Source organism: Cetorhinus maximus, chromosome 9, assembly GCF_964194155.1.
Source record: "Cetorhinus maximus chromosome 9, sCetMax3.hap1.1, whole genome shotgun sequence".
NCBI lineage: Eukaryota > Metazoa > Chordata > Chondrichthyes > Lamniformes > Cetorhinidae > Cetorhinus > Cetorhinus maximus.
The window spans coordinates 39,598,632-39,617,704 of NC_135887.1; the positions used below are offsets into that span (position 1 = coordinate 39,598,632).

Below are 19,073 nucleotides of genomic sequence, written 5' to 3' on the forward strand. Positions count from 1 at the left end.
TGCGCAGTAACTTCTCGATGCTCTGGGTGGACAGGGGTTTAGCCACTAGCTGTTCACTGCTCTTAAACAAAGTGGGATCTTAAATAAAGTGAGATTTACTGCTGCCTTGCAGGCCATGTCAACAAATAGCCACTATCAGGTTTAACGTCTCCTTGATTAAGGGGATAGTGCACAATTGTGAGCTCAGCATTAGCCCAATCACCCATAGCTAGCTCACCTGTTTTGGCTGGAAAATGTGAAAATCTGGCCTCAATATACTTTGCATCAAAACAGAAACCTTACACAAACTTAATTGGAATAATCAAAAATTCCAAAATACAATTTTTACATAAAAATTATGGGTGGAATTAAATACCCCCCAAAAACCCTGGAGATGGGTTTCAGAGGTTGGGGGTGGCGGGCGTTTGATCAAGCGGGAAGATGCAGATTGGGGACCCTGCCACCTTCACGTTTTCCTGATCAAGTTCAGGGCAGGAAGGGTAGAGAGCAGTCTTCCTGCCCAGAGACCAATTGAGGCCCTTAAGTAGCCACTGGTTGGCAAGGGACTTGCTGTGTGAGAAAACCGCTCAGCAAAACCTCTTGGGTTTGCCTGTGTCCTAGTTGGGGGTAATCCCTTGTTCTCAGGAACTCTGCCCGATCAAGAAATCCAGGTCCAGGGACCGGGGGCCCGCTTAAAGCCACCTCCCCTACCCCTGCCTCCTGCCTCACCTGCGCCCACCCTCCTCCACGATCCCCATCCCACCGCACTCACCTCTGTCTGGAGATCCAGCGGTGATCCTCAATGTAGGCTGGAGTGTTCTACCTGCAGTGACTACCACTCCCAGTGGTACTGTCAGTATTCAAGAGCTGCTGACTTCTCATTGGCCAGCAGCTCTTGGGGTAGGATTTTAGCTCTATCGGGGGGTCTTGATTGTATGGGAGACCCGATGCTGTCCTGCCAAGTGCCTGATGGTCTCGTAATAGCATCGGGCCTCCCAGTGACAAATGACGTAAGGTTCTTCCACCAGCTTACCAACTGGTAGATGGGACTCCCGTCACACATAATAAATTCCACCCTATATGCTTATGTGTGTGTGTATATATATATATATATATATATATATATATCTATATAGATAGATAGATATACACACATAGACATGTGTGTGCATATATAATATATATATATATACTCACCTGTTACAAACACATACATAATTCTACTAACTGTACAAATGCTACATATAAAATTGTGTACACACTTCTACAATAGGTTCAGCTTGCATATTTCATATTACACACACTTACTATTCAAGACTCTCACGACACGGTGAGAGACAGATGAGCCTTTCCTATTCTCACACTGTTTCACATTTATACGTTAAAACAGATGGGAGCACACATACCAGATCCTCACATATCCGCTGGCGTTTCTTTATCTCTTGCTCATGGCTTTCACATTCTTTCCGTTTTTTACATAATTCTGTTTCCTGGGAAGAATAAACAAAATATTGTTGGGACTATTTTACAACCATAATTGGACAAAAATCCAGGAGGTGGCGATGATGTTTATTTACATTGGCAACAAACATCTTTAATCACTAAGCACTGATTATCCTCCTTGTGAGGGAGGTAATCAGGTCTCTTTAGTATTGGCTCCAAGATGGAGGTTAGAGCAGTCTACCCCTCTCACTATCATGGTTCATGAGCTATGCAAATCCACAGCTTTCCAGAACACTATTGACCTACCAAACTGGTTCATTAATAGGACCTAGAAGGGTGGACCTGCCACTGTGGCCAAGACTCTTCCCACTCATTTCTGGATTAGCCTGCAAGCTAATGCCTTAATCATAATGTGGTTTTGACTGTACATGCGGCATACTGGCACCTTGCATTGTTCATACTGGGTAAACTCCATCCATAGTACTGCCACAAGTGGGGATTCAGATTTGCCAACCTGCTCTTACACTATCTGGGCTAAGAAAAGTTGGGCACGTCTCTACAGGGAGAGAGTGTAAATTCAAACCGATGGTCTACTTCTACAGCTTGGCATGTAGTCTCTGAATATGGTGATAGGTTCCATATGTGTCACACACCCAGCTAATAAAGAAAATGCATAATAACTTCACGGAAACAAAATGGAAACATTCAATTTTAAAAATTACATTTCAGAAATATCCAAACAGCACCATTAAAACCTACAGTCTGATCTAAAACTGCACAGAAAGAGTTACTATTGTGAGTGTAACACCACCAGTTTTGGGAAGTTCTTCCAGACCCACTGACCTAGTATTTACTGGGACCAAGTAAGTCTGATCCACTACCCCAGAGGGAGTTGGGGTCAATCCTGAGGGGAAGACGGTGGTGTAGTAGTAATGTCGCTGGGCTAGTAACCTAGAGACCCAGGCTAATGCTCTGGGGGCATGGGTTCAAATCTTACACGGCAGTTAATAAATCTGGAATATAAAGCTAGTCTCAGTAATGGTGACAATGAAATTATCATCATGATGTAAAAACCCACCTGGTTCACTTTAGGGAAGGAAATCTGCTATCCTTACCTAGTCTGGCCTACATGTGACTCCAGACCCACAGCAATGTGGTTGACTCTTAACTGCCCTCTGAAATGACCTAAGAAGGTCAGTTCAAGAGCAATTAGGGATCGGCAACAAATACTGGCCTTGCCTGTTACGCCCATATCCCATGAAAGAATAAGAAATAAAAAGTTCATCCCTGATTCTGGGGTAATGATATGATGTTTGGGGGAGCTGGGTGGCAGGCACTTGGCCAGCCAGGGGAAAGCACTGCAGCTCCTCCTGGCCCACAAGCAGCATTGTAAAGGCACTTACCCTTCTCCCCAAAGTAGTCCTTGCTTCAGCTGCTGAGCTTCCCAAGACTTGGGAAACCCAGCAGGCCACAGTAAAATTAGCAAAGCAGTTTAACTCAGAGGCTGCCAGCATCATTAGCACTTTTAAATGCCAACCCGCCTCCTGGGAGCAGATTGGTTGGTTACCCTTTGTCCCGCCTCCATAAAAAAACATAAGATGCTAGGCTGCAGCTGGCTTCCTGACACGCTTGAAATTTTTCCTGATTTAGCCTTCAACCTGTGTTCAATCCCATGTGCTCACCGATGGTAAAAGTCCCCCCCCCCACTGAGTGGGAACAGCACCTTGAACAGTCAGTATTTAGAGATCTGGTGTTATAGCACTTCATTCTATTATTGTCATCCCACTCTGCCAACGCTTTTTTCACCACACGTTCTGCTGCTTCAGTATCTGAGCTGGGTTGCACATCAGAAAGTCAATGCTCAGTACTTTTCAATAATTCAGAGGCATTAGGGAACATTACTTTTAATCTGAATTCAAAAGCCAAACAGAGTTTAAAAAATTAAAAATGATGCCGGGTGACTGAATTATCAGTGGCATGTATGATTTGAATCACCGCTCCATCCTGTTTCAACATTGTCTTCCTCTCAGCAATGCTTTCCAAACCTGAATCTGACTCTATAGCTCCTGATAACTTTTTCAGTCATACCCTGCTAATATCATTCAAGAGAATTTATAAAGTCTTTCCTGCAAATGCAGGAAAGAGTAACAAATGTTGGCTACCACAGATTTGGGTACAGTCCCTGAATTTTGCTACGCGTTTGAGACACCAATTATACAGTCAGGGTAAACCATACCCCTCTGCAGTTCAAAGCCTGGATCATGTCTCCAATTAATTTGTTGTTAAGTGTAAACAAGTTTGGTCTGATTACTCATATTTCATACCTGTGGTGAAATTAAATTGTCAGATTAGAACATGTTGTCAAGCAGACATTCTGACAGGGATATTTTTATTATTCATTCACGGGATGTGGGCATCGCTGGCTGGGCCCATTTATTGCCCATCCCTACCTGCCCTTGAGAAGGTGGTGGTGAGCTGCCTTCTTGAACCGCTGCAGCCCATGTGGTGTAGGTACACCCACAGTGCTGTTAGGAAGGGAGTTCCAGGATTTTGACCCAGTAACAGTGAAGGAACGGCAGTATATTTCCAAGTCAGGATGGTGAATGACTTGGAGGGGAATTTCCAGGTGGTGGCGTTCCCATCTATCTGCTGCCCTTGTCCTTCTAGATGGTAGTGGTCGTGGGTTTGGAAGCTCCTGTCTAAGGAGCCTTGGTGAATTCCTGCAGTGCATCTTGTAGATGGTACACACTGCTACTGCTGTGCCTCAATGGTGGAAGGAGTAAATGTTTGTGGATGTGGTGCCAATCAAGCGGGCTGCTTTGTCCTTGATGGTGTCAAGCCTCTTGAGTGTTGTGGTTGCTGCACTCATCCAGGCAAGTGGGGAGTATTCCATCACATTCCTGACTTGTGCCTTGTAGATGGTGGACAGGCTTTGGGGAGTCAGAAGGTGAGTTACTCATCGCACGATTCCAAGCCTCTGACCTGCTCTTGTAGCCACAGTTTTTATATAGCTAGTCCAGTTCAGTTTCTGGTCATTGGTAACCCCCAGGATGTTGATAGTGGGGGATTCAGTGAAAATAATGCCACTGAATGTCAAGGGACATGGTTAGATTCTCTCTTGTTGGAGATGGTCATTGTCTGGCACTTGTGTGGCGTGAATGTTACTTGCCACTTGTCAGCCTAAGCCTGGATATTGTACAGGTCTTGCTGCATTTGCACATGGACTGCTTCAGTATCTGAGGAGTTGCAAATGGCGCTGAACATTGTGCAATCATCAGCGAACACCCCCACTTCTGACCTTATGATGGAAGGAAGGTCATTGATGAAGCAGCTGAAGATGATTGGGTTGAAGACACTACACTGAAGAAATCCTGCAGTGAGGTCCTGGAGCTGAGATGACTGACCTCCAACAGCCACAACCATCTTCCTTTGTGCTAGGTATGACACCAACCAGTGGAGAGTTTTACCCGATTCCCATTGACTCCAGCTTTGCTAGGGCTCCTTGATGCCACACTCAGTTAAATGTGCCCTTGATGTCAAGGGCAGTCATTCTCACCTCATCTTGGGAGTTCAGCTCTTTTGTCCATGTTTGAACCAAGGCTGTAATGAGGTCAGGAGCTGAGTGGCTCTGGCTGAACCCAAACTGGGCATCAGTGAACAGGTTATTGCTAAGCAAATGCTACTTGATAGCACTATTGATGATATCTTCCATTACTTTACTGATGATGGAGGGGAGACTGATGGGGCGGTAACTGGCTGGGTTGGATTTGTTCTGCTTTTTGTGTACAGGACATACCTGGGCATTTTTCCACATAGCCGGGTAGATGCCAGTGTTGTAGCTGTACTGGAACAGCTTGGCTAGGGGCGTGGTAGGTTCTGGAGCACAAGTCTTCAGTACTATTGCCAGAATATTGTCAGGGCTCATAGTCCTTGCACAATCCAGTGCCTTCAGCTGCTTCTTGATATCACATGAAGTGAATCAAATTGGCTGAAGACTGACATCTGTGATGCTGGGGACCTCTGGAGGTGGCTGAAAAGGATCATCCACTCAGTACTTCTGGCTGAAGAGTGTATCAAATGCCTCAGCCTTATCTTGTGCAATGATGTGCTGGGCTCTCCCATCATTGAGGATGGGGATATATGTGGAGCCCCCTCCTCCAATGAGTTTTTTAATTGTCCACCAACATTCACGACTGGATGTGGCAGGACTGCAGAGCTTAGATCTGATCCGTTGGTTGTGGGATTGCTTAGCTCTGTCTATCACTTGCTGCTTATGTTGTTTGGCACGCAAGTAGTCCTGTATTAGCTTCACCAGGTTGACACCTCATTTTTAGGTATGCCCTCTTGCACTCTTCATTGAACCAGGGTTACCAGGGGCTTACCAGGAGCAATCGAAGACTGGAGTATATAAACTGGGTTACATGCCATGAATTACAGCACAGGTATCCGAAGGAAGAACTCCAGAAACAATACACTTGCTGCTAGCAGTTTACCACACACAAACTTGAAAAGACAATTTCCAGCTACTATACCAAAACATGGCTACCAGGGCTAGCTAACAACATACATACAATCTTGTTCGCAGTCAAGCATTTGGCTCTGACTGCAGAAGTAAGCAACTCTTTTCTGAAATGAACACGGTGTGAACTGACAATGTTCAACATAGAAAATAGCCAACATTGCCATGTTCAAGACCTCACATATGTTGAATTCATTTCCTGAGCTTCTCCCCATTCAAAGGAGCCCAACTTATACCAATTCCATCCTCTGCTTGTCTAGAAGAAGCTTTTGAATCACATTTGGAGATGCCTGATCAATGGGCTCCCAATAGTTAACTCAACAACAACTTCCATCTAACTTGGAACACCCCATTCTACACACACTTTCCAGCAAAACAACAAGCACAAGGAGACCTGTAGTCAGGTGCTCTAAGACAATTAGATCTATACTTCAGTAGGCAATTCACTACAGTGTCAACAGCTTGTACTGGGCTTCCAATAAGTAGTCCTCATCACATCGATGGAGCAGGAAAATAAGGCCACCAGAAAACTTACTGTAGAAATTATTACATTTTAAAAGGACCTGCTAAATGCAGCATCAGTAACATCACAACTTGATTTGCAAACAGAAATGGAAAATGAAGGCAGCATAGCCCCATAGCTCTACAGAACTGCAATTTGGATAGACTGAGGACTCTGCATCCATATTCCCTTCCACTGATGGCTTTTCTCAATAGCTAAACAACATGTTTAGATATGAATGATGTTAATAGGTTCAATGTCCAGTCTCATTATTGCACCTGTCAGCTATTCAGCAAATGGGCTGATCAGGTACAAATCTCTCACATTCATTTCAAAGATCGCCCATCCAACAGATGTTAAACTTACTGCTCTATACATTCCTGTTCTTCTCTCGATCCTTTTTAAAAATATTAGAATATTACCTATTTTCCAAGCCTTGCCAGTGCAACTAATCATTAACTTGACTCTGATGTAGCAAGCTGCATCAAAGGCTATTACTCTGATCATAGTTTTCAAAGTATAAAGTAAAACCATATGCACTGATGTAAGTGGTGTGCTCTAAGTACAGATTCTGTTTTAACATCACATAACCACCATAACATAACAGCTACCTTAAGTCAGTTCTCAACATTTTAGTGTGACTCTAACATCTGCTGCAATGTCCTCTGTACCGGAGCAAATCCCCAAAGCCTAAATGAGTTACTATGCCCAGCCCAAAAATCTATCACAAATTCCTTTGCTGTACATCAGTATCTAAACACAAGCCCTCACCTACAAGGAAATGTCATCAATCTCTGAACTGCTGCAGACTCCCACTGGGGGATAGACACTGTCCTCTGCAGCCAAGAGCGTGAGTCTCAATGGCAGTATTGTCTGCCTGGTGCTAAATTTAAGGACATCTCCTCAGGACTGGAGAGGAATTTGGAGTGGGAGGGGAAGGATCTTGTTGTCGTGGTCCATGTGGGTACCAAAAACGTGGGTATGACAAAGAGGATGTTCTGAGGGAGCAGGAGCAGCTAGGGGTGAAATTGAAAAGCAGAACCACAAAGGGTAATAATTTCTGGATTACTACCTGAGCCACAATTGGCATAGGGTAAATAAGATCAGAGAATTGAATGCATGGCTCAAAGATTGGTGTGGAAGAAATAGATTTCAATTCATGCCAAGGAAAGAGGGAGCAGTGCCATTGGGATAGCCTTCACCTGAACCGCGCTGGGACCAATGTACTGCCGAATCATATAACTAGGGCTGTAGAGAGGGCTTGAAGCTGGAGAGTTGGGCCGGGGTGATGGGGGGGTGGATCGCGGTGGGGCAGGGGAAGAGGGTTCACATGAGATGATATTTGGAAAGTTAAATAGAAATTTCAAGACAAGCAGGATAGCGCTGCGGGTAATGATAACCAGAGTGTGACAGGAAGGGACAGAATATGATAGGAAGGGACAGAGCGTACAAACATAAGAGTGCATCAGCTAATAAGGTCAGAGTAGGCAAAAATGATTAAAAAAACAGAATTAAAGGCTCTTTATCTTAAAACATGCAGCATTTTTAACAAGGTGGGTGAATCAATAGCATAAATAGAAATAAGTGAGTAAATGATGGCCATTACAGAGATGTGGTTGCAAAGTGATCATGGTTGGGACATGAACATTCAAGGCTATTTCACATTTTGCAAGGACAGGAAGAATTGGAAAGGAGGTGCAGTAAATAGAGGATGAGATCAATACAGTAGTGAGAAATGATCTTGGTTTGGAGGTTCAAAATGTTGAATCATTTGGGTGGAGATAAGAAATAGCAAAGGAATGAAGTCACTGATGAGAGTGGTTTATAGGCCTCTAAAAGTAGCTACAGTGTAGGATAGTATAAAAGTCAAGAAATAGTGCAGGCTTGTAAGAAAGATACTGCAACAATCATGGGAGATTTCAATCTTCATGTAGATCGGACAAATCAAATCGACAAAGTTAGCCTTTGGATAAGCTCATCAAGTGTATTCAGGACAGTTTTTTTGAACAGTACATGCTGGAATAAACCAGGGGACAAGCTATTTCAGTCCTGGTAATGTGTAATGAGACATGATTAATTAATGACCTCATAGTAAAGGATCCTTCAGGTAGCAGAGATCATAACGTTACAGAATTTCATGTTCAGTTTGAGGGTGAGAATTTGGGTCTGAAACCAGGGTCTTAAATTGAATAAAGGTAATAACACGGGTATGAAGGCAGAGGTGGTTTAAGTGGAATGGGAAAAATAAGTTAAAAGGTAAGATGGTAGAAAAACAATGGCAGACATTTAAGTAGATATTTCATAAATCGCAACAAAAATATACTCCATTGAGAAAGAAAGGCTCTACGAGAAGGATGCACCCATCTGTAGCTAACCAAGGAAGTTAAGGATGATATCAAATTGAAAGATGTACGCTGCTGCAAAGATCAATGGTAGGCCAAAAGATTGGGAAAATTTTAGAAACCCGCAAAAGATGACTAAAACATTAATAGAAGAGCGAGATATTGTATAACAGAAAACTAGCAAGAAATATAAAAACAGACAGTAAGAGCTTCTACAAGTATATGAAAAAGAATAAGTAGCAAAAGTGAGCGTTTTTCCCTTAGAGAGAGACACTTGGGGAATTAATGAGAAACAAGGAAATGGCAGAGACTTTGAACCAGTATTTTGTATCTGCCTGCACAATAGATGACACAAAAAGCATCCCAAGAATAGTAAAAAAAAAAGCAGGGGGCAAAGGGAAAGGAGAAACTTAAAAGAATCATGACCACTGGAGAAATGCTCCAGGAAAACTAATTGGACTAAAGGCTGACAAGTTTCCTGGACCTGATGGTCTGCATACTAGGGTCTTAAAGGAAGTGTATAGAAATATTTAGGTTTAATAACTAGCTTGTAGTTTAGTTATGCGTAATGGTCAAGCAATCAAAGTACGTTAATCAATTAACCCAACAAAATATTTTGCTGAATTGTAATCAATATAGGACTAGGCCCTTGTTAAAAGCCAAAATCCACACTTGACAAGTGAGAGACACCACACAAACCCAAACCAGTGCTGTGAAATCAGTCAAGGCTGATTAGATTAGAATGTAGAGCTGTTGTACTTCCTAGCAATTGAAACTTGCCAGTTTGTATTCCCTGAGATTCTAAAGGCTATTGTGTGAATTAAAGTAACTGTAAGGTTCTAAATAATTAGTCCTATTTCCTGTGAACTAACGTAGTCGTTTTAACTTGTAGCATTGTAAATATGTAACCATCTTTGGCTCTACAAGCTTGGAGTTAAGCTTGTAGATCTGTAATCAGTTCCTATAGATATATACTCACAGATACTCATTGCTACTCTTATCCTTTTTCATATACTTGTAGAAGCTCTTACTGTCTGTTTTTATATTTCTTGTAGTTTTCTGTTATACAATTTCTCGCTCTTCTATTAATGTTTTAGTCATCTTTTGCTAGTTTCTCATAGATATAAATGTATTTCCATCCATTGTTTTATCTCCACCTTTTAGCCTATTTCGATCCCTTCCTTTCACCCCACCCCACCCCCACTAGGGCTGTTTGTACCTTGCTTGTTCTGCTTTCTACCCTTAATTAGCACATTCCTTAGATAATATCACCACCTTCAACACCTCTTTGTCCCTTTGTCTATGACATCTTCTGGCTATCTCCACCTATCACTGGCCCTCTATCCAGCTCTACTTGTCCCATCCCGCCCCTTAAACCAGCTTATATTTCACCTCTTTTCTATTTTTCCTTAGTTCTGTTGAAGAGTCACACGGACTCGAAACGTTAACTGTATTCCTCTCCGCAGATGCTGCCAGACCTGCTGAGTTTTTCCAGGTATTTTTATTTTTGTTTTTGTCTCATAGACATATAATTCTTGTGATTTTTATTCTTTATGAACATATAATGTATCAGGCTGTATCTTGTATCCGTAGCTTGTTACCTTAAGTTTAACACACCAGTCTTCTCTATAGATGATTATTACATGTATTTATGTAGACTTTACGTAACCTCTTTAACTTCTAATTTCTGTAAGGCTATGCACCACTCTGTACTCTTACTATTTTTAAATTAACTTGTACAAAGCACAGGCAGATAAGAATTCTACAAAACGCCTTGACATCAATTAAACATTAATGAGCCCAGATGTTAACCAGTGGTGCTAGACACAACGCCCTCTTATCTCGAATAAGCAAACACTGAAACTAAAAGCAGACACCGAAACTACCTTAAAGCCCATTATCTCAGTGGGAAGTCACAAAATTTAATAAGACAACAGGAAAGGCTATAATGAAAGAAATAGCCCTTTGAGTAATTAACACAATAGATGATCGTGCAGCACCTAAACCAATCAGAATTCAAAAACAGGGCTAATCATGCACGTGGGTTGCCGTTTGAAAAGAGTTAAAAAGCACTAGCTTTGAATTATCAAGCACACTGAATTTGAAGGTTGAGCTGAAGACTGCTTTCCAGCTGGAAGCAGAAGACCATAAAACTGACCAAGAGAGAGAGATCACGTGTTGTCTTATGCCATAGACTGAATTGGGAAGCAAGAGCTGTTTTGAGCCAGTAAAGTCGCTGCCCTAACATGTTAAGTATAGTTTTGTGTTGTTTAATAAACGTTTCCTGAGTTACATCACCAGGTTGTCTCCTTTGCCTGATTGGTTGAAGTCTGTAAAGAACAAGTTAATGTTGAGTGAGTGCAGGCTTTCAGATTTGGAAGTTACATGCCTCCAAAAATGTACAAGTGACTGCAGAGACATGTGATGCATCCCCCTAAGGAGTAGGAGCAGTACTATTTCACAAAATGGATGACGGCATGGAGAGGACAATAGGCTATGTATCCAGGATGCTTATCACAGCTGAAAAAGGATATTCTCAGATTGAAAAGGAAGGTCTGGAGATTATTTTTGACATTAAAAAATTTCACCAATACATCAAGGGCAACACTTCACGATAGTATCAGACCGCAAATCACTTTTGGTTCTGTTTAGTGAGGAAAAGACTATACCTCCCATAGCCTCCTCAAGAATACAAAGATGGGCCCTGATTTTGGAAGCATATGAATACATCTTTGTACAAAGACCAGGGATTTATATAGCAAATGCCGGTGCCCCGAGTCACCGTCTTTTGCAAGAGAACGATGAACATGTCCCAGTTCCACAGGAACTCGTCTTAGTGATGAATTTTCTAGATTCCTCGCCAGTCTGTGCCAGGCAGATAAGAAACTAGACAAATCGTGATCCAGTCCTGTCTCGAGTGAGACACCAAGTGTTATATGGTTGGTCCCAGGAACCAGTCTCTGATGAATTAAAGCCGTTCTTCAACCAAAGACATGAGATGAGCAGTCAAGATGGCGTTCTATTATGGGGTTCCACGGATAGTGGCTCCCCCACAGGGAAGGGAACCACTCTTAGTAAAGCTACACAGTGCCCATCCAGGGATCTCCCGAATAAAGACCACAAAGTTATCTTTGGTATCTGGGGATGGACGGCGATATTGAAAATGTGGTAAAACATTGTGTTTAGTGTCAGCAGCTACAAAAGTTGCCAGTGGCAGCCCAATACACCCATGGGAGTTGCCTGGTAGACCCTGGGTGCAATTGCATATTGACTACTTTGGTCCTTTCCTCGGAACCATGTTTCTCCTGATTGTAGATGCTCATTCCAAGTGGTTAGACGTTTAAGAGGTAAAGTCGCCAATGTTGGGTGCTACTATAGAAAAACTACGCCACAGCTTTGCCATCCACGGATTGCCAGAGGTGGTCATCCCGGATAATGGCACTGCATTCATGAGTGCTGAGTTACAACGATTTATCAGCATCAATGGTATCAACCATGTGAAGACTGAAGGTCCGTCATTGAACAGACTGGCGGAAAGGGCTGTACAAACTTCTAAGGCGGGAATGAAAAAGTTAACAGGTGATTCGATGGAGACCACACTTGCTCCACTTTCTATTCTACTACAGAACAACACCTCACACGACGACAGCAGCCACGCCTGCAGAATTACTGATGAGGCGCCATCTTCAGACAAGACTGAGCCTAATACTTCCCAATTTGGAGGGGAAGGTGGAGAAAAGTCAAGGGAACCAAAAAGCGACTCATGATTGGCATAGTCGTGAGCGACAATTTACAGTTGGAGAAGCACTTTATGTCAAGACTTTTGGTGGATGACCAAAGTAGTTACCTGGTAAAGTAAGTTCAGTGACCAGGGCCATTGTTGTACCACGTGTAAGTGGAGGGCCGGATCACCTGTAAGCATGTGGATCATTTAAGAAAAAGAGAGATAACACCACAAGATATTGTTCCATTTGTAACCATTACAGAACCATTGATTACTGTTGAAGATGCTCAACCAAGGACAGGTATGCCCGATGTCTCTGTCAGAGTGGAAGACACTGAACTCCATTTGCCTAATGAATACTGATGTTAATGTGGTTCCAGAGAATGTGTTTCCTACAAAAGAACCTGAAGTCGTGGAGCTGCGACATTCCACACAGATCAGGAAACCACCTGAAAGATGGAACTTGTAATTTCATGACCTTTGTAAATATTATAATGTCATGAGATAAATATTCTTGTAAATACAAAATGTACAGAAAAGTTAAAGGGGGAGGAATGTAGTAATTATAGTTTTGGGAAATGTTGGACTGTAGCTTTAAGAATAATCCTGTGATGTAAAATCACATGATCTATGTAAACAATGTGTAAACAGCGTGAGGAACCTCTACAGGAGAGAGTATTTTTTAGTTACAGAGTTTGTTGGGCACGCGTAGTTGCCACTGCTGCCTTGTAAATAAAACCAAATGTTTCCACTAAGAAAAGCTGTCTGAAGATCTACTCTATAACATTTTTTCAATACTTGTAAGTATGCATTGGCATATACTCCAAGCACTATGTCTGAGCTTTTTCTTAAATCTTATAAAGTCAGCTTCCTCCTGACTGAACTCACCAGCTGCCTAACCTGCTTGCTGTCCTGATCTGACCCTGTGACCTGAGTTTGTACAACAAGATCCACTTGCCCCAGAGGTTCTAGAGAAGTCTGTTGTCACTTACAAGGATAACCCTGGATGCACTGATGATGTTCAAACTGTGGGCTAACAAATATTGAAAAATAAGTCAGTCAGTATGTAAGCCAGTCTCCCCGCAACACAGTTCATTAACCAGAAAGATAATCATCGTGTTCACTGAAGCACATTTTTAAAAAAAATTTGTTTAAGGATGCGGGTGTCGCTGGCTAGGCCAGCATATATTGCCCATCCCTAATTGTCCTTGTTCAGATGACATTTAAGAGTCAACCACATGGCTGTGGGTCTGGAGTCACATGTAGGCCAGTCAGGACATTAGTGAACCAAATGGGCTTTTACAACAAACGACAATGGTTTCATGGTCATCATGAGACTTTTAATTCCAGATTTTTATTGAATTCAAATTTCCTTATCTGCCTTGGTGGGATTCGAACCCAGGACCCAGAGCATTACCCTGGGTCTCTAGAATACCAGTCCAGTGACATTACCACTATACCACCCCCTCCCATAGGAGGCTCACACAAGCCTGAAAATTTCTTTCATCCATAATGGCCAATGAAACATAGAAACTAGGAGCGGGAATAGGCCATTCAGCCCTTCAAGCCTGCTCCGCCATTCATTATGATCATGGCTGACATCCAACTCAATAGCCTACTCCTGCTTTCTCCCCATATACTTTGATCCCTTTCGCCCCAAGAGCTATATCTAACTCCTTCTTGAAAACATACAATGTTTTGGTCTCAACTACTTTCTGTGGTAACGAATTCCACAGCTCACCATTCTCTGGGTGAAGAAATTTCTCCTCATCTCAGTCCTAAATGGTCTACCCCATATCCTCAGACTGCGACCCCTGGTTCTGGACTCCCCCATCATCGGGAACATCCTTCCTGCATCTACCCTGTCTAGTCCTGTTAGAATTTTATAGGTTTCTATGAGATCCCCCCCTCATTCTTCTGAACTCCAGCGAATATAATCTTAATCGACTCAATCTCTCCTCATATGTCAGTTCCGCCATCCCAGGATTCAGTCGGGTAAACCTTCGCTGCGTTCCCTCTATAGCAAGTCCATCCTTCCTCAGATAAGGAGACCAAAACTGCACACAATATTCCAGGTGTGGTCTCACCAAGGCCCTGTACAATTGCAACAAGGCATCCCTGTTCCTGTACTCGAATCCTCTGGCTATGAAGGCCAACATACCATTTGCGTTCTTTACTGCCTGCTGCACCTGCATGCTTATCTTCAGCGACTGGTGTACAAGGACACCCAGGTCTCGTTGCACATTCCCCTCTCTCAATTTATAGCCATTCAGATAATAATCTACCTTCCTGTTTTTGCTACCAAAATGGATAACCTCACATTTATCCACATTTATACTGCATCTGCCATGCATTTGCCCACTCACTCAGCTTGTCTAAATCACACTGAAGCATCTCTGCATCCTCCTCACAGCTCACCCTCCCACCCAGCTTTGTGTCATCTGCAAATATGGAGATTTACATTCAATTCTCTCATCTAAATCATGCGGTACCCCACTAGTCACTGCCTGCCATTCGGAAAAAGACCCATTTATTCCTATTCTTTGTTTCCTGTCTGCCAACCAGTTTTCTATCCATCTCAATACACTACCCCCAATCCCATGCGCTTTAATTTTACACGCCAATCTCTTATGTGGGACTTTGTCGAAAGCCTTCTGAAAGTCCAAATAAACCACATCCACTGGCTCCCCCTCATCAACTCTACTAGTTACATCCTCGAAAAATTCGAGTAGATTTGTCAACCATGATTTCCCTTTCATAAATCCATGCTGACTCTGTCCGATTCAGCCACTGTTTTCCACATGCTCAGCTATTAAATCTTTTATAATGGACTCTAGGATTTTCCCCACTACCGACGTCAGGCTGACCGGTCTATAATTCCCTGTTTTCTCTCTGCCTCCCTTTTTAAATAGTGGGGTTACATTAGCTACCCTCCAACCTGTAGGAACTGTTCCAGAGTCTATAGAACCTTGGAAGATGACCAACAATGCATCCACTATTTCTAGGGCCACTTCCTTAAGTACTCTGGGATGTAGATTATCAGGACCCGGGGATTTATCGGCCTTCAATCCCATCAATTTCCCTAACACCATTTCCCTACTAATACTGATTTCTTTCAGTTCCTCCCTCTCATGAAACCCTGTGTTCCCCAACATTTTTGATATGTTATTAGTGTCCTCCTTTGTGAAGACAGAACCAAAGTATGTATTTAGTTGGTCAGCCATTTCTTTGTTCCCCATTATAAATTCCCCTGTTTCTGACTGTAAGGGACCTACATTTGTCTTCACCAACCTTTTTCTCTTCACATACCTATAGAAACTTATACAGTCAGTTTTTATGTTCCCTGCAAGCTTACTCTTGAATGAGTCAGTACACAAGCAAAATATGCTGGAAATCGGAAATAGGAATAGAAAATGCTGGAAATACTCAGCAGGTCAGGTGGCATCTGTGAAGAGTGAAACAGAATTAACATTTCAGGTCGATGACCTTTCACCAGGACTGGCTTAATATATTTTCTCTGCATTTTAGCGGGGTGTTCTATTGGTTTTATTACTCCCATAAAGTTCAATCAGACTGATGCCCTCCATGTTCTAGTGCTTTCATCTCAGCAACAAGATACAAACAGTTAAGGGTGGGGTTTTCATCCTAGAGGTGGGTAGTGGGAGTTGGGAAATTTCCTGGGGGTGCAGCTGTTTCAACAGGCTAATAGTTATGGGCTCTCAGCCAAGCCTCATTATGTATTTTGGCTGAGAGCCCAGACATCCATTAGTCTGCTGAAACAGTTTTGTCCTGGGAAAACATGGCTTGATTGACAGCTCTTCCTCTGTGATGTATTCTGTCCACTACACAATGTTTATTTACACAAGGTAATGTGGGGGGTTGGATTAGTAAATTTGCATGACACAAAGATTGGCCAGATGGTTAACAGTGAGGTTGAGTGTCTTGGGCTACAGGAAGATACAGACGGGATGGTCATATGGGCAGATAAGTGGCAGATGGAAATTAACTCTGAAAAGTGTGAGGTGATACACTTTGGAAGGAGTAATTTGACAAGGAAGTATTCAATGAACGGCATGACACTAGGAAGTTCTGAGGAACAAAGGGACCTTGGCGTGTGTGTCCATAGATCTCTGAAGGCAGAGGGGCATGTTAGTGGGGTGGTGAAAAAGGCATATGGAACACTTGCCTTTATCAATCAAGGCATAGATTACAAAAGTAGGGAGGTCATGTTGGAGTTGTATAGAACCTTGGTGAGGCCACAGCTGGAGTACTGTGTGCAGTTCTGGTCGCCATATTATAGGAAGGATGTGATTGCACTGGAGGGTGTGCAGAGGATATTCACCAGGATGTTGCCTGGGATGAAACATTTATGTTATGAAGAGACGTTGGATAGACTTGGGTTGTTTTCGTTGGAGCAGAGAAGACTGAGGGGCGACCTGATCGAGGTGTACAAGATTATGAGGGGCATAGACAGGGTGGATAGGGAGCAGCTGTTCTCCTTAGTTGAAGGGTCAGTCACAAGGGGACATAAGTTCAAGGTGAGGGGCAGGAGGTTTAAAGGGGATGTGAGGAAATTAACAGAGGGTGGTGACGGTCTGGAATGCACTGCCTGGGAGGGTGGTGGAGGCGGGTTGACACATCCTTTAAAAAGTACCTGGATGAGCACTTGGCATGTCATAACATTCAAGGCCATGGGCCAAGTGTTGGTAAATGGGATTAAGTAGGTAGGTCAGGTGTTTCTCACGTGTCAGTGCAGACTCGATGGGCCAAAGGGCTTCTTCTGCACTGTGATTCTGTGAAGTGCTTGCAGTTTGAGCTATTGATACTTCAAAGGATCTGGATGATTCACACTTGTAGGTAAAGCATTTTTTTTAAAGGAAGTAGAAAGTTACGAATCAGTTTTTCTTTAATCTTACACATGCTATTGTTACTGTACAGTTCAGAGGTTCTGTATGGCGTATATATTGGATGAATGGGCATGTAAGTGCTATAGGTTGGCATGGAAGGTATGAGGGGTCATGGGCGAGTGGGTGGAGGGGCACAGGTTGACATGGAGGGTATGAGGGACAATGGGGGTGGGTGGAGGGGCATTATTTGGCAAGGAGAGTATGAGGGTGCATAGGAGCAGCTGGAGGTGCATAGCTTGGCATGGAGGGTAAAAGGGTAATGGGGGCAGGTAAATGGACACAGGTTGGCAAGGGAGCATGTGTAAGACTTTTTGAATTTACCTTTGAAAAGGTTCCCTCATCCATACTATGGTTCTGGGGGGCCCATGAACCATGACTCCTTGAAAAGCCAGCCTAACTCCATGAAATTTGGAGAGGGCTATGAGATGCCTATCCCCACAATGCAGTCAGCAAGGTCAGGAGTTCAGGGTGCAGGGTAATGGCCTGCATTGGACCACACCCTTATCCCATGCTGCTGAAAATTGAGGGTGCCAGGAATGGAGCCGGGAATTCTGGAATAGGGTCCCGACGCCATTCTTAAAGGTCCACGGAGCCTCCCCAAATCTGCGAAAATCCAGCCCTTACTCTCAGCATTTAAAATGTTCAATATTTTTTGAAAATTCATAAATTTGAAAGGAATTAAGGTTTCCCTACTTTCAGGAAAAAAGGAAAACATAAAACTGTTCGAGTGAATGAACAAATTTAACGGTAACCAAAAAAATAGTAACTGATGGCCAAATATTTGCTATCTAGGTGGGACATTTCCTGACTTGCCAGACCCACCTCAGTTAAAAAGTACCCCGAATTCCACAATTTTAGCTCTGGCTGGGGTTTGTTGAGGGTTGGAGTCAGGTCTGCTGACTGCAGAAGCAGAGCGTAAGCAACCACGGGGGAAGGTGACTTGCAAGGCGGGCTGGTTAGAAGGCCTGTCTCAGTTCTGTGGGACTTTGCCTCAGTTATTTCAATTGCTGTTGGTTCCTCTAGCCCTCACCCCTCACCCACTGTGGCCTCTCATACTCTACATGTCACCTGCATGCCAAATCAATGCCAACTCATGCCTCCAGCACCCTATGGCCCCTCATACCTTCCATGCCACCTCCTTAACCACTCACCCAGTATCCATCATGCACAGACCTTGGCAACCATGTGGAGATGAAAAGAAATTCAACTTCTAATAATCTAATATGGTTCTCAATCCAACACACTTTATAGCGAAAAAACTCCCATTCATAAAATTCACTCAAAGCTTTTAAATCTATCAAGTGGTTAATTGTTTTTAAAAACAAACTTTTATTCAGACTCAAAGTCAACTAATCCTTAATAGCCTCTTTAAACTGTCAATCAAACTGTGAACTCAGAAAATGCTGCTGAGATAATTGTAGCTTTTGAAACTCAGCCAACTATTCATAATGATGTAATAAAAGCCCTTGGGGAAATGTCAAATAACTCTATTGAAACTGCCTGAACAGATTATATTTTTTTCTAATCTGCAGCAGGTAGCCTGTCAATCAAAGCAGTCCAAGCAGAGATTTAAAAAAAACTCTCAGTGACATCAGCAGCCTATTTTTTCCAAGTTTAATTAGGAGGTGATTTTAAGGACTTCACAGCGTGTCTGTTA

At 42.9% G+C, this 19,073-nt stretch overlaps 1 protein-coding gene across 12 annotated transcripts in view; it reads right to left on the minus strand.

The window, feature by feature from the left end:
• Positions 1-19,073, minus strand: part of tspoap1 (TSPO associated protein 1) — a 307,699-nt gene that overhangs the window by 93,380 nt on the left and 195,246 nt on the right. For all 12 annotated transcript variants that reach the window (XM_078548561.1, XM_078548560.1, XM_078548568.1 and 9 more), the window contains one exon: positions 1,386-1,469. In XM_078548561.1, the coding sequence (XP_078404687.1) occupies positions 1,386-1,469 (84 nt within the window). The remainder of the gene's footprint in view (positions 1-1,385; positions 1,470-19,073) is intronic.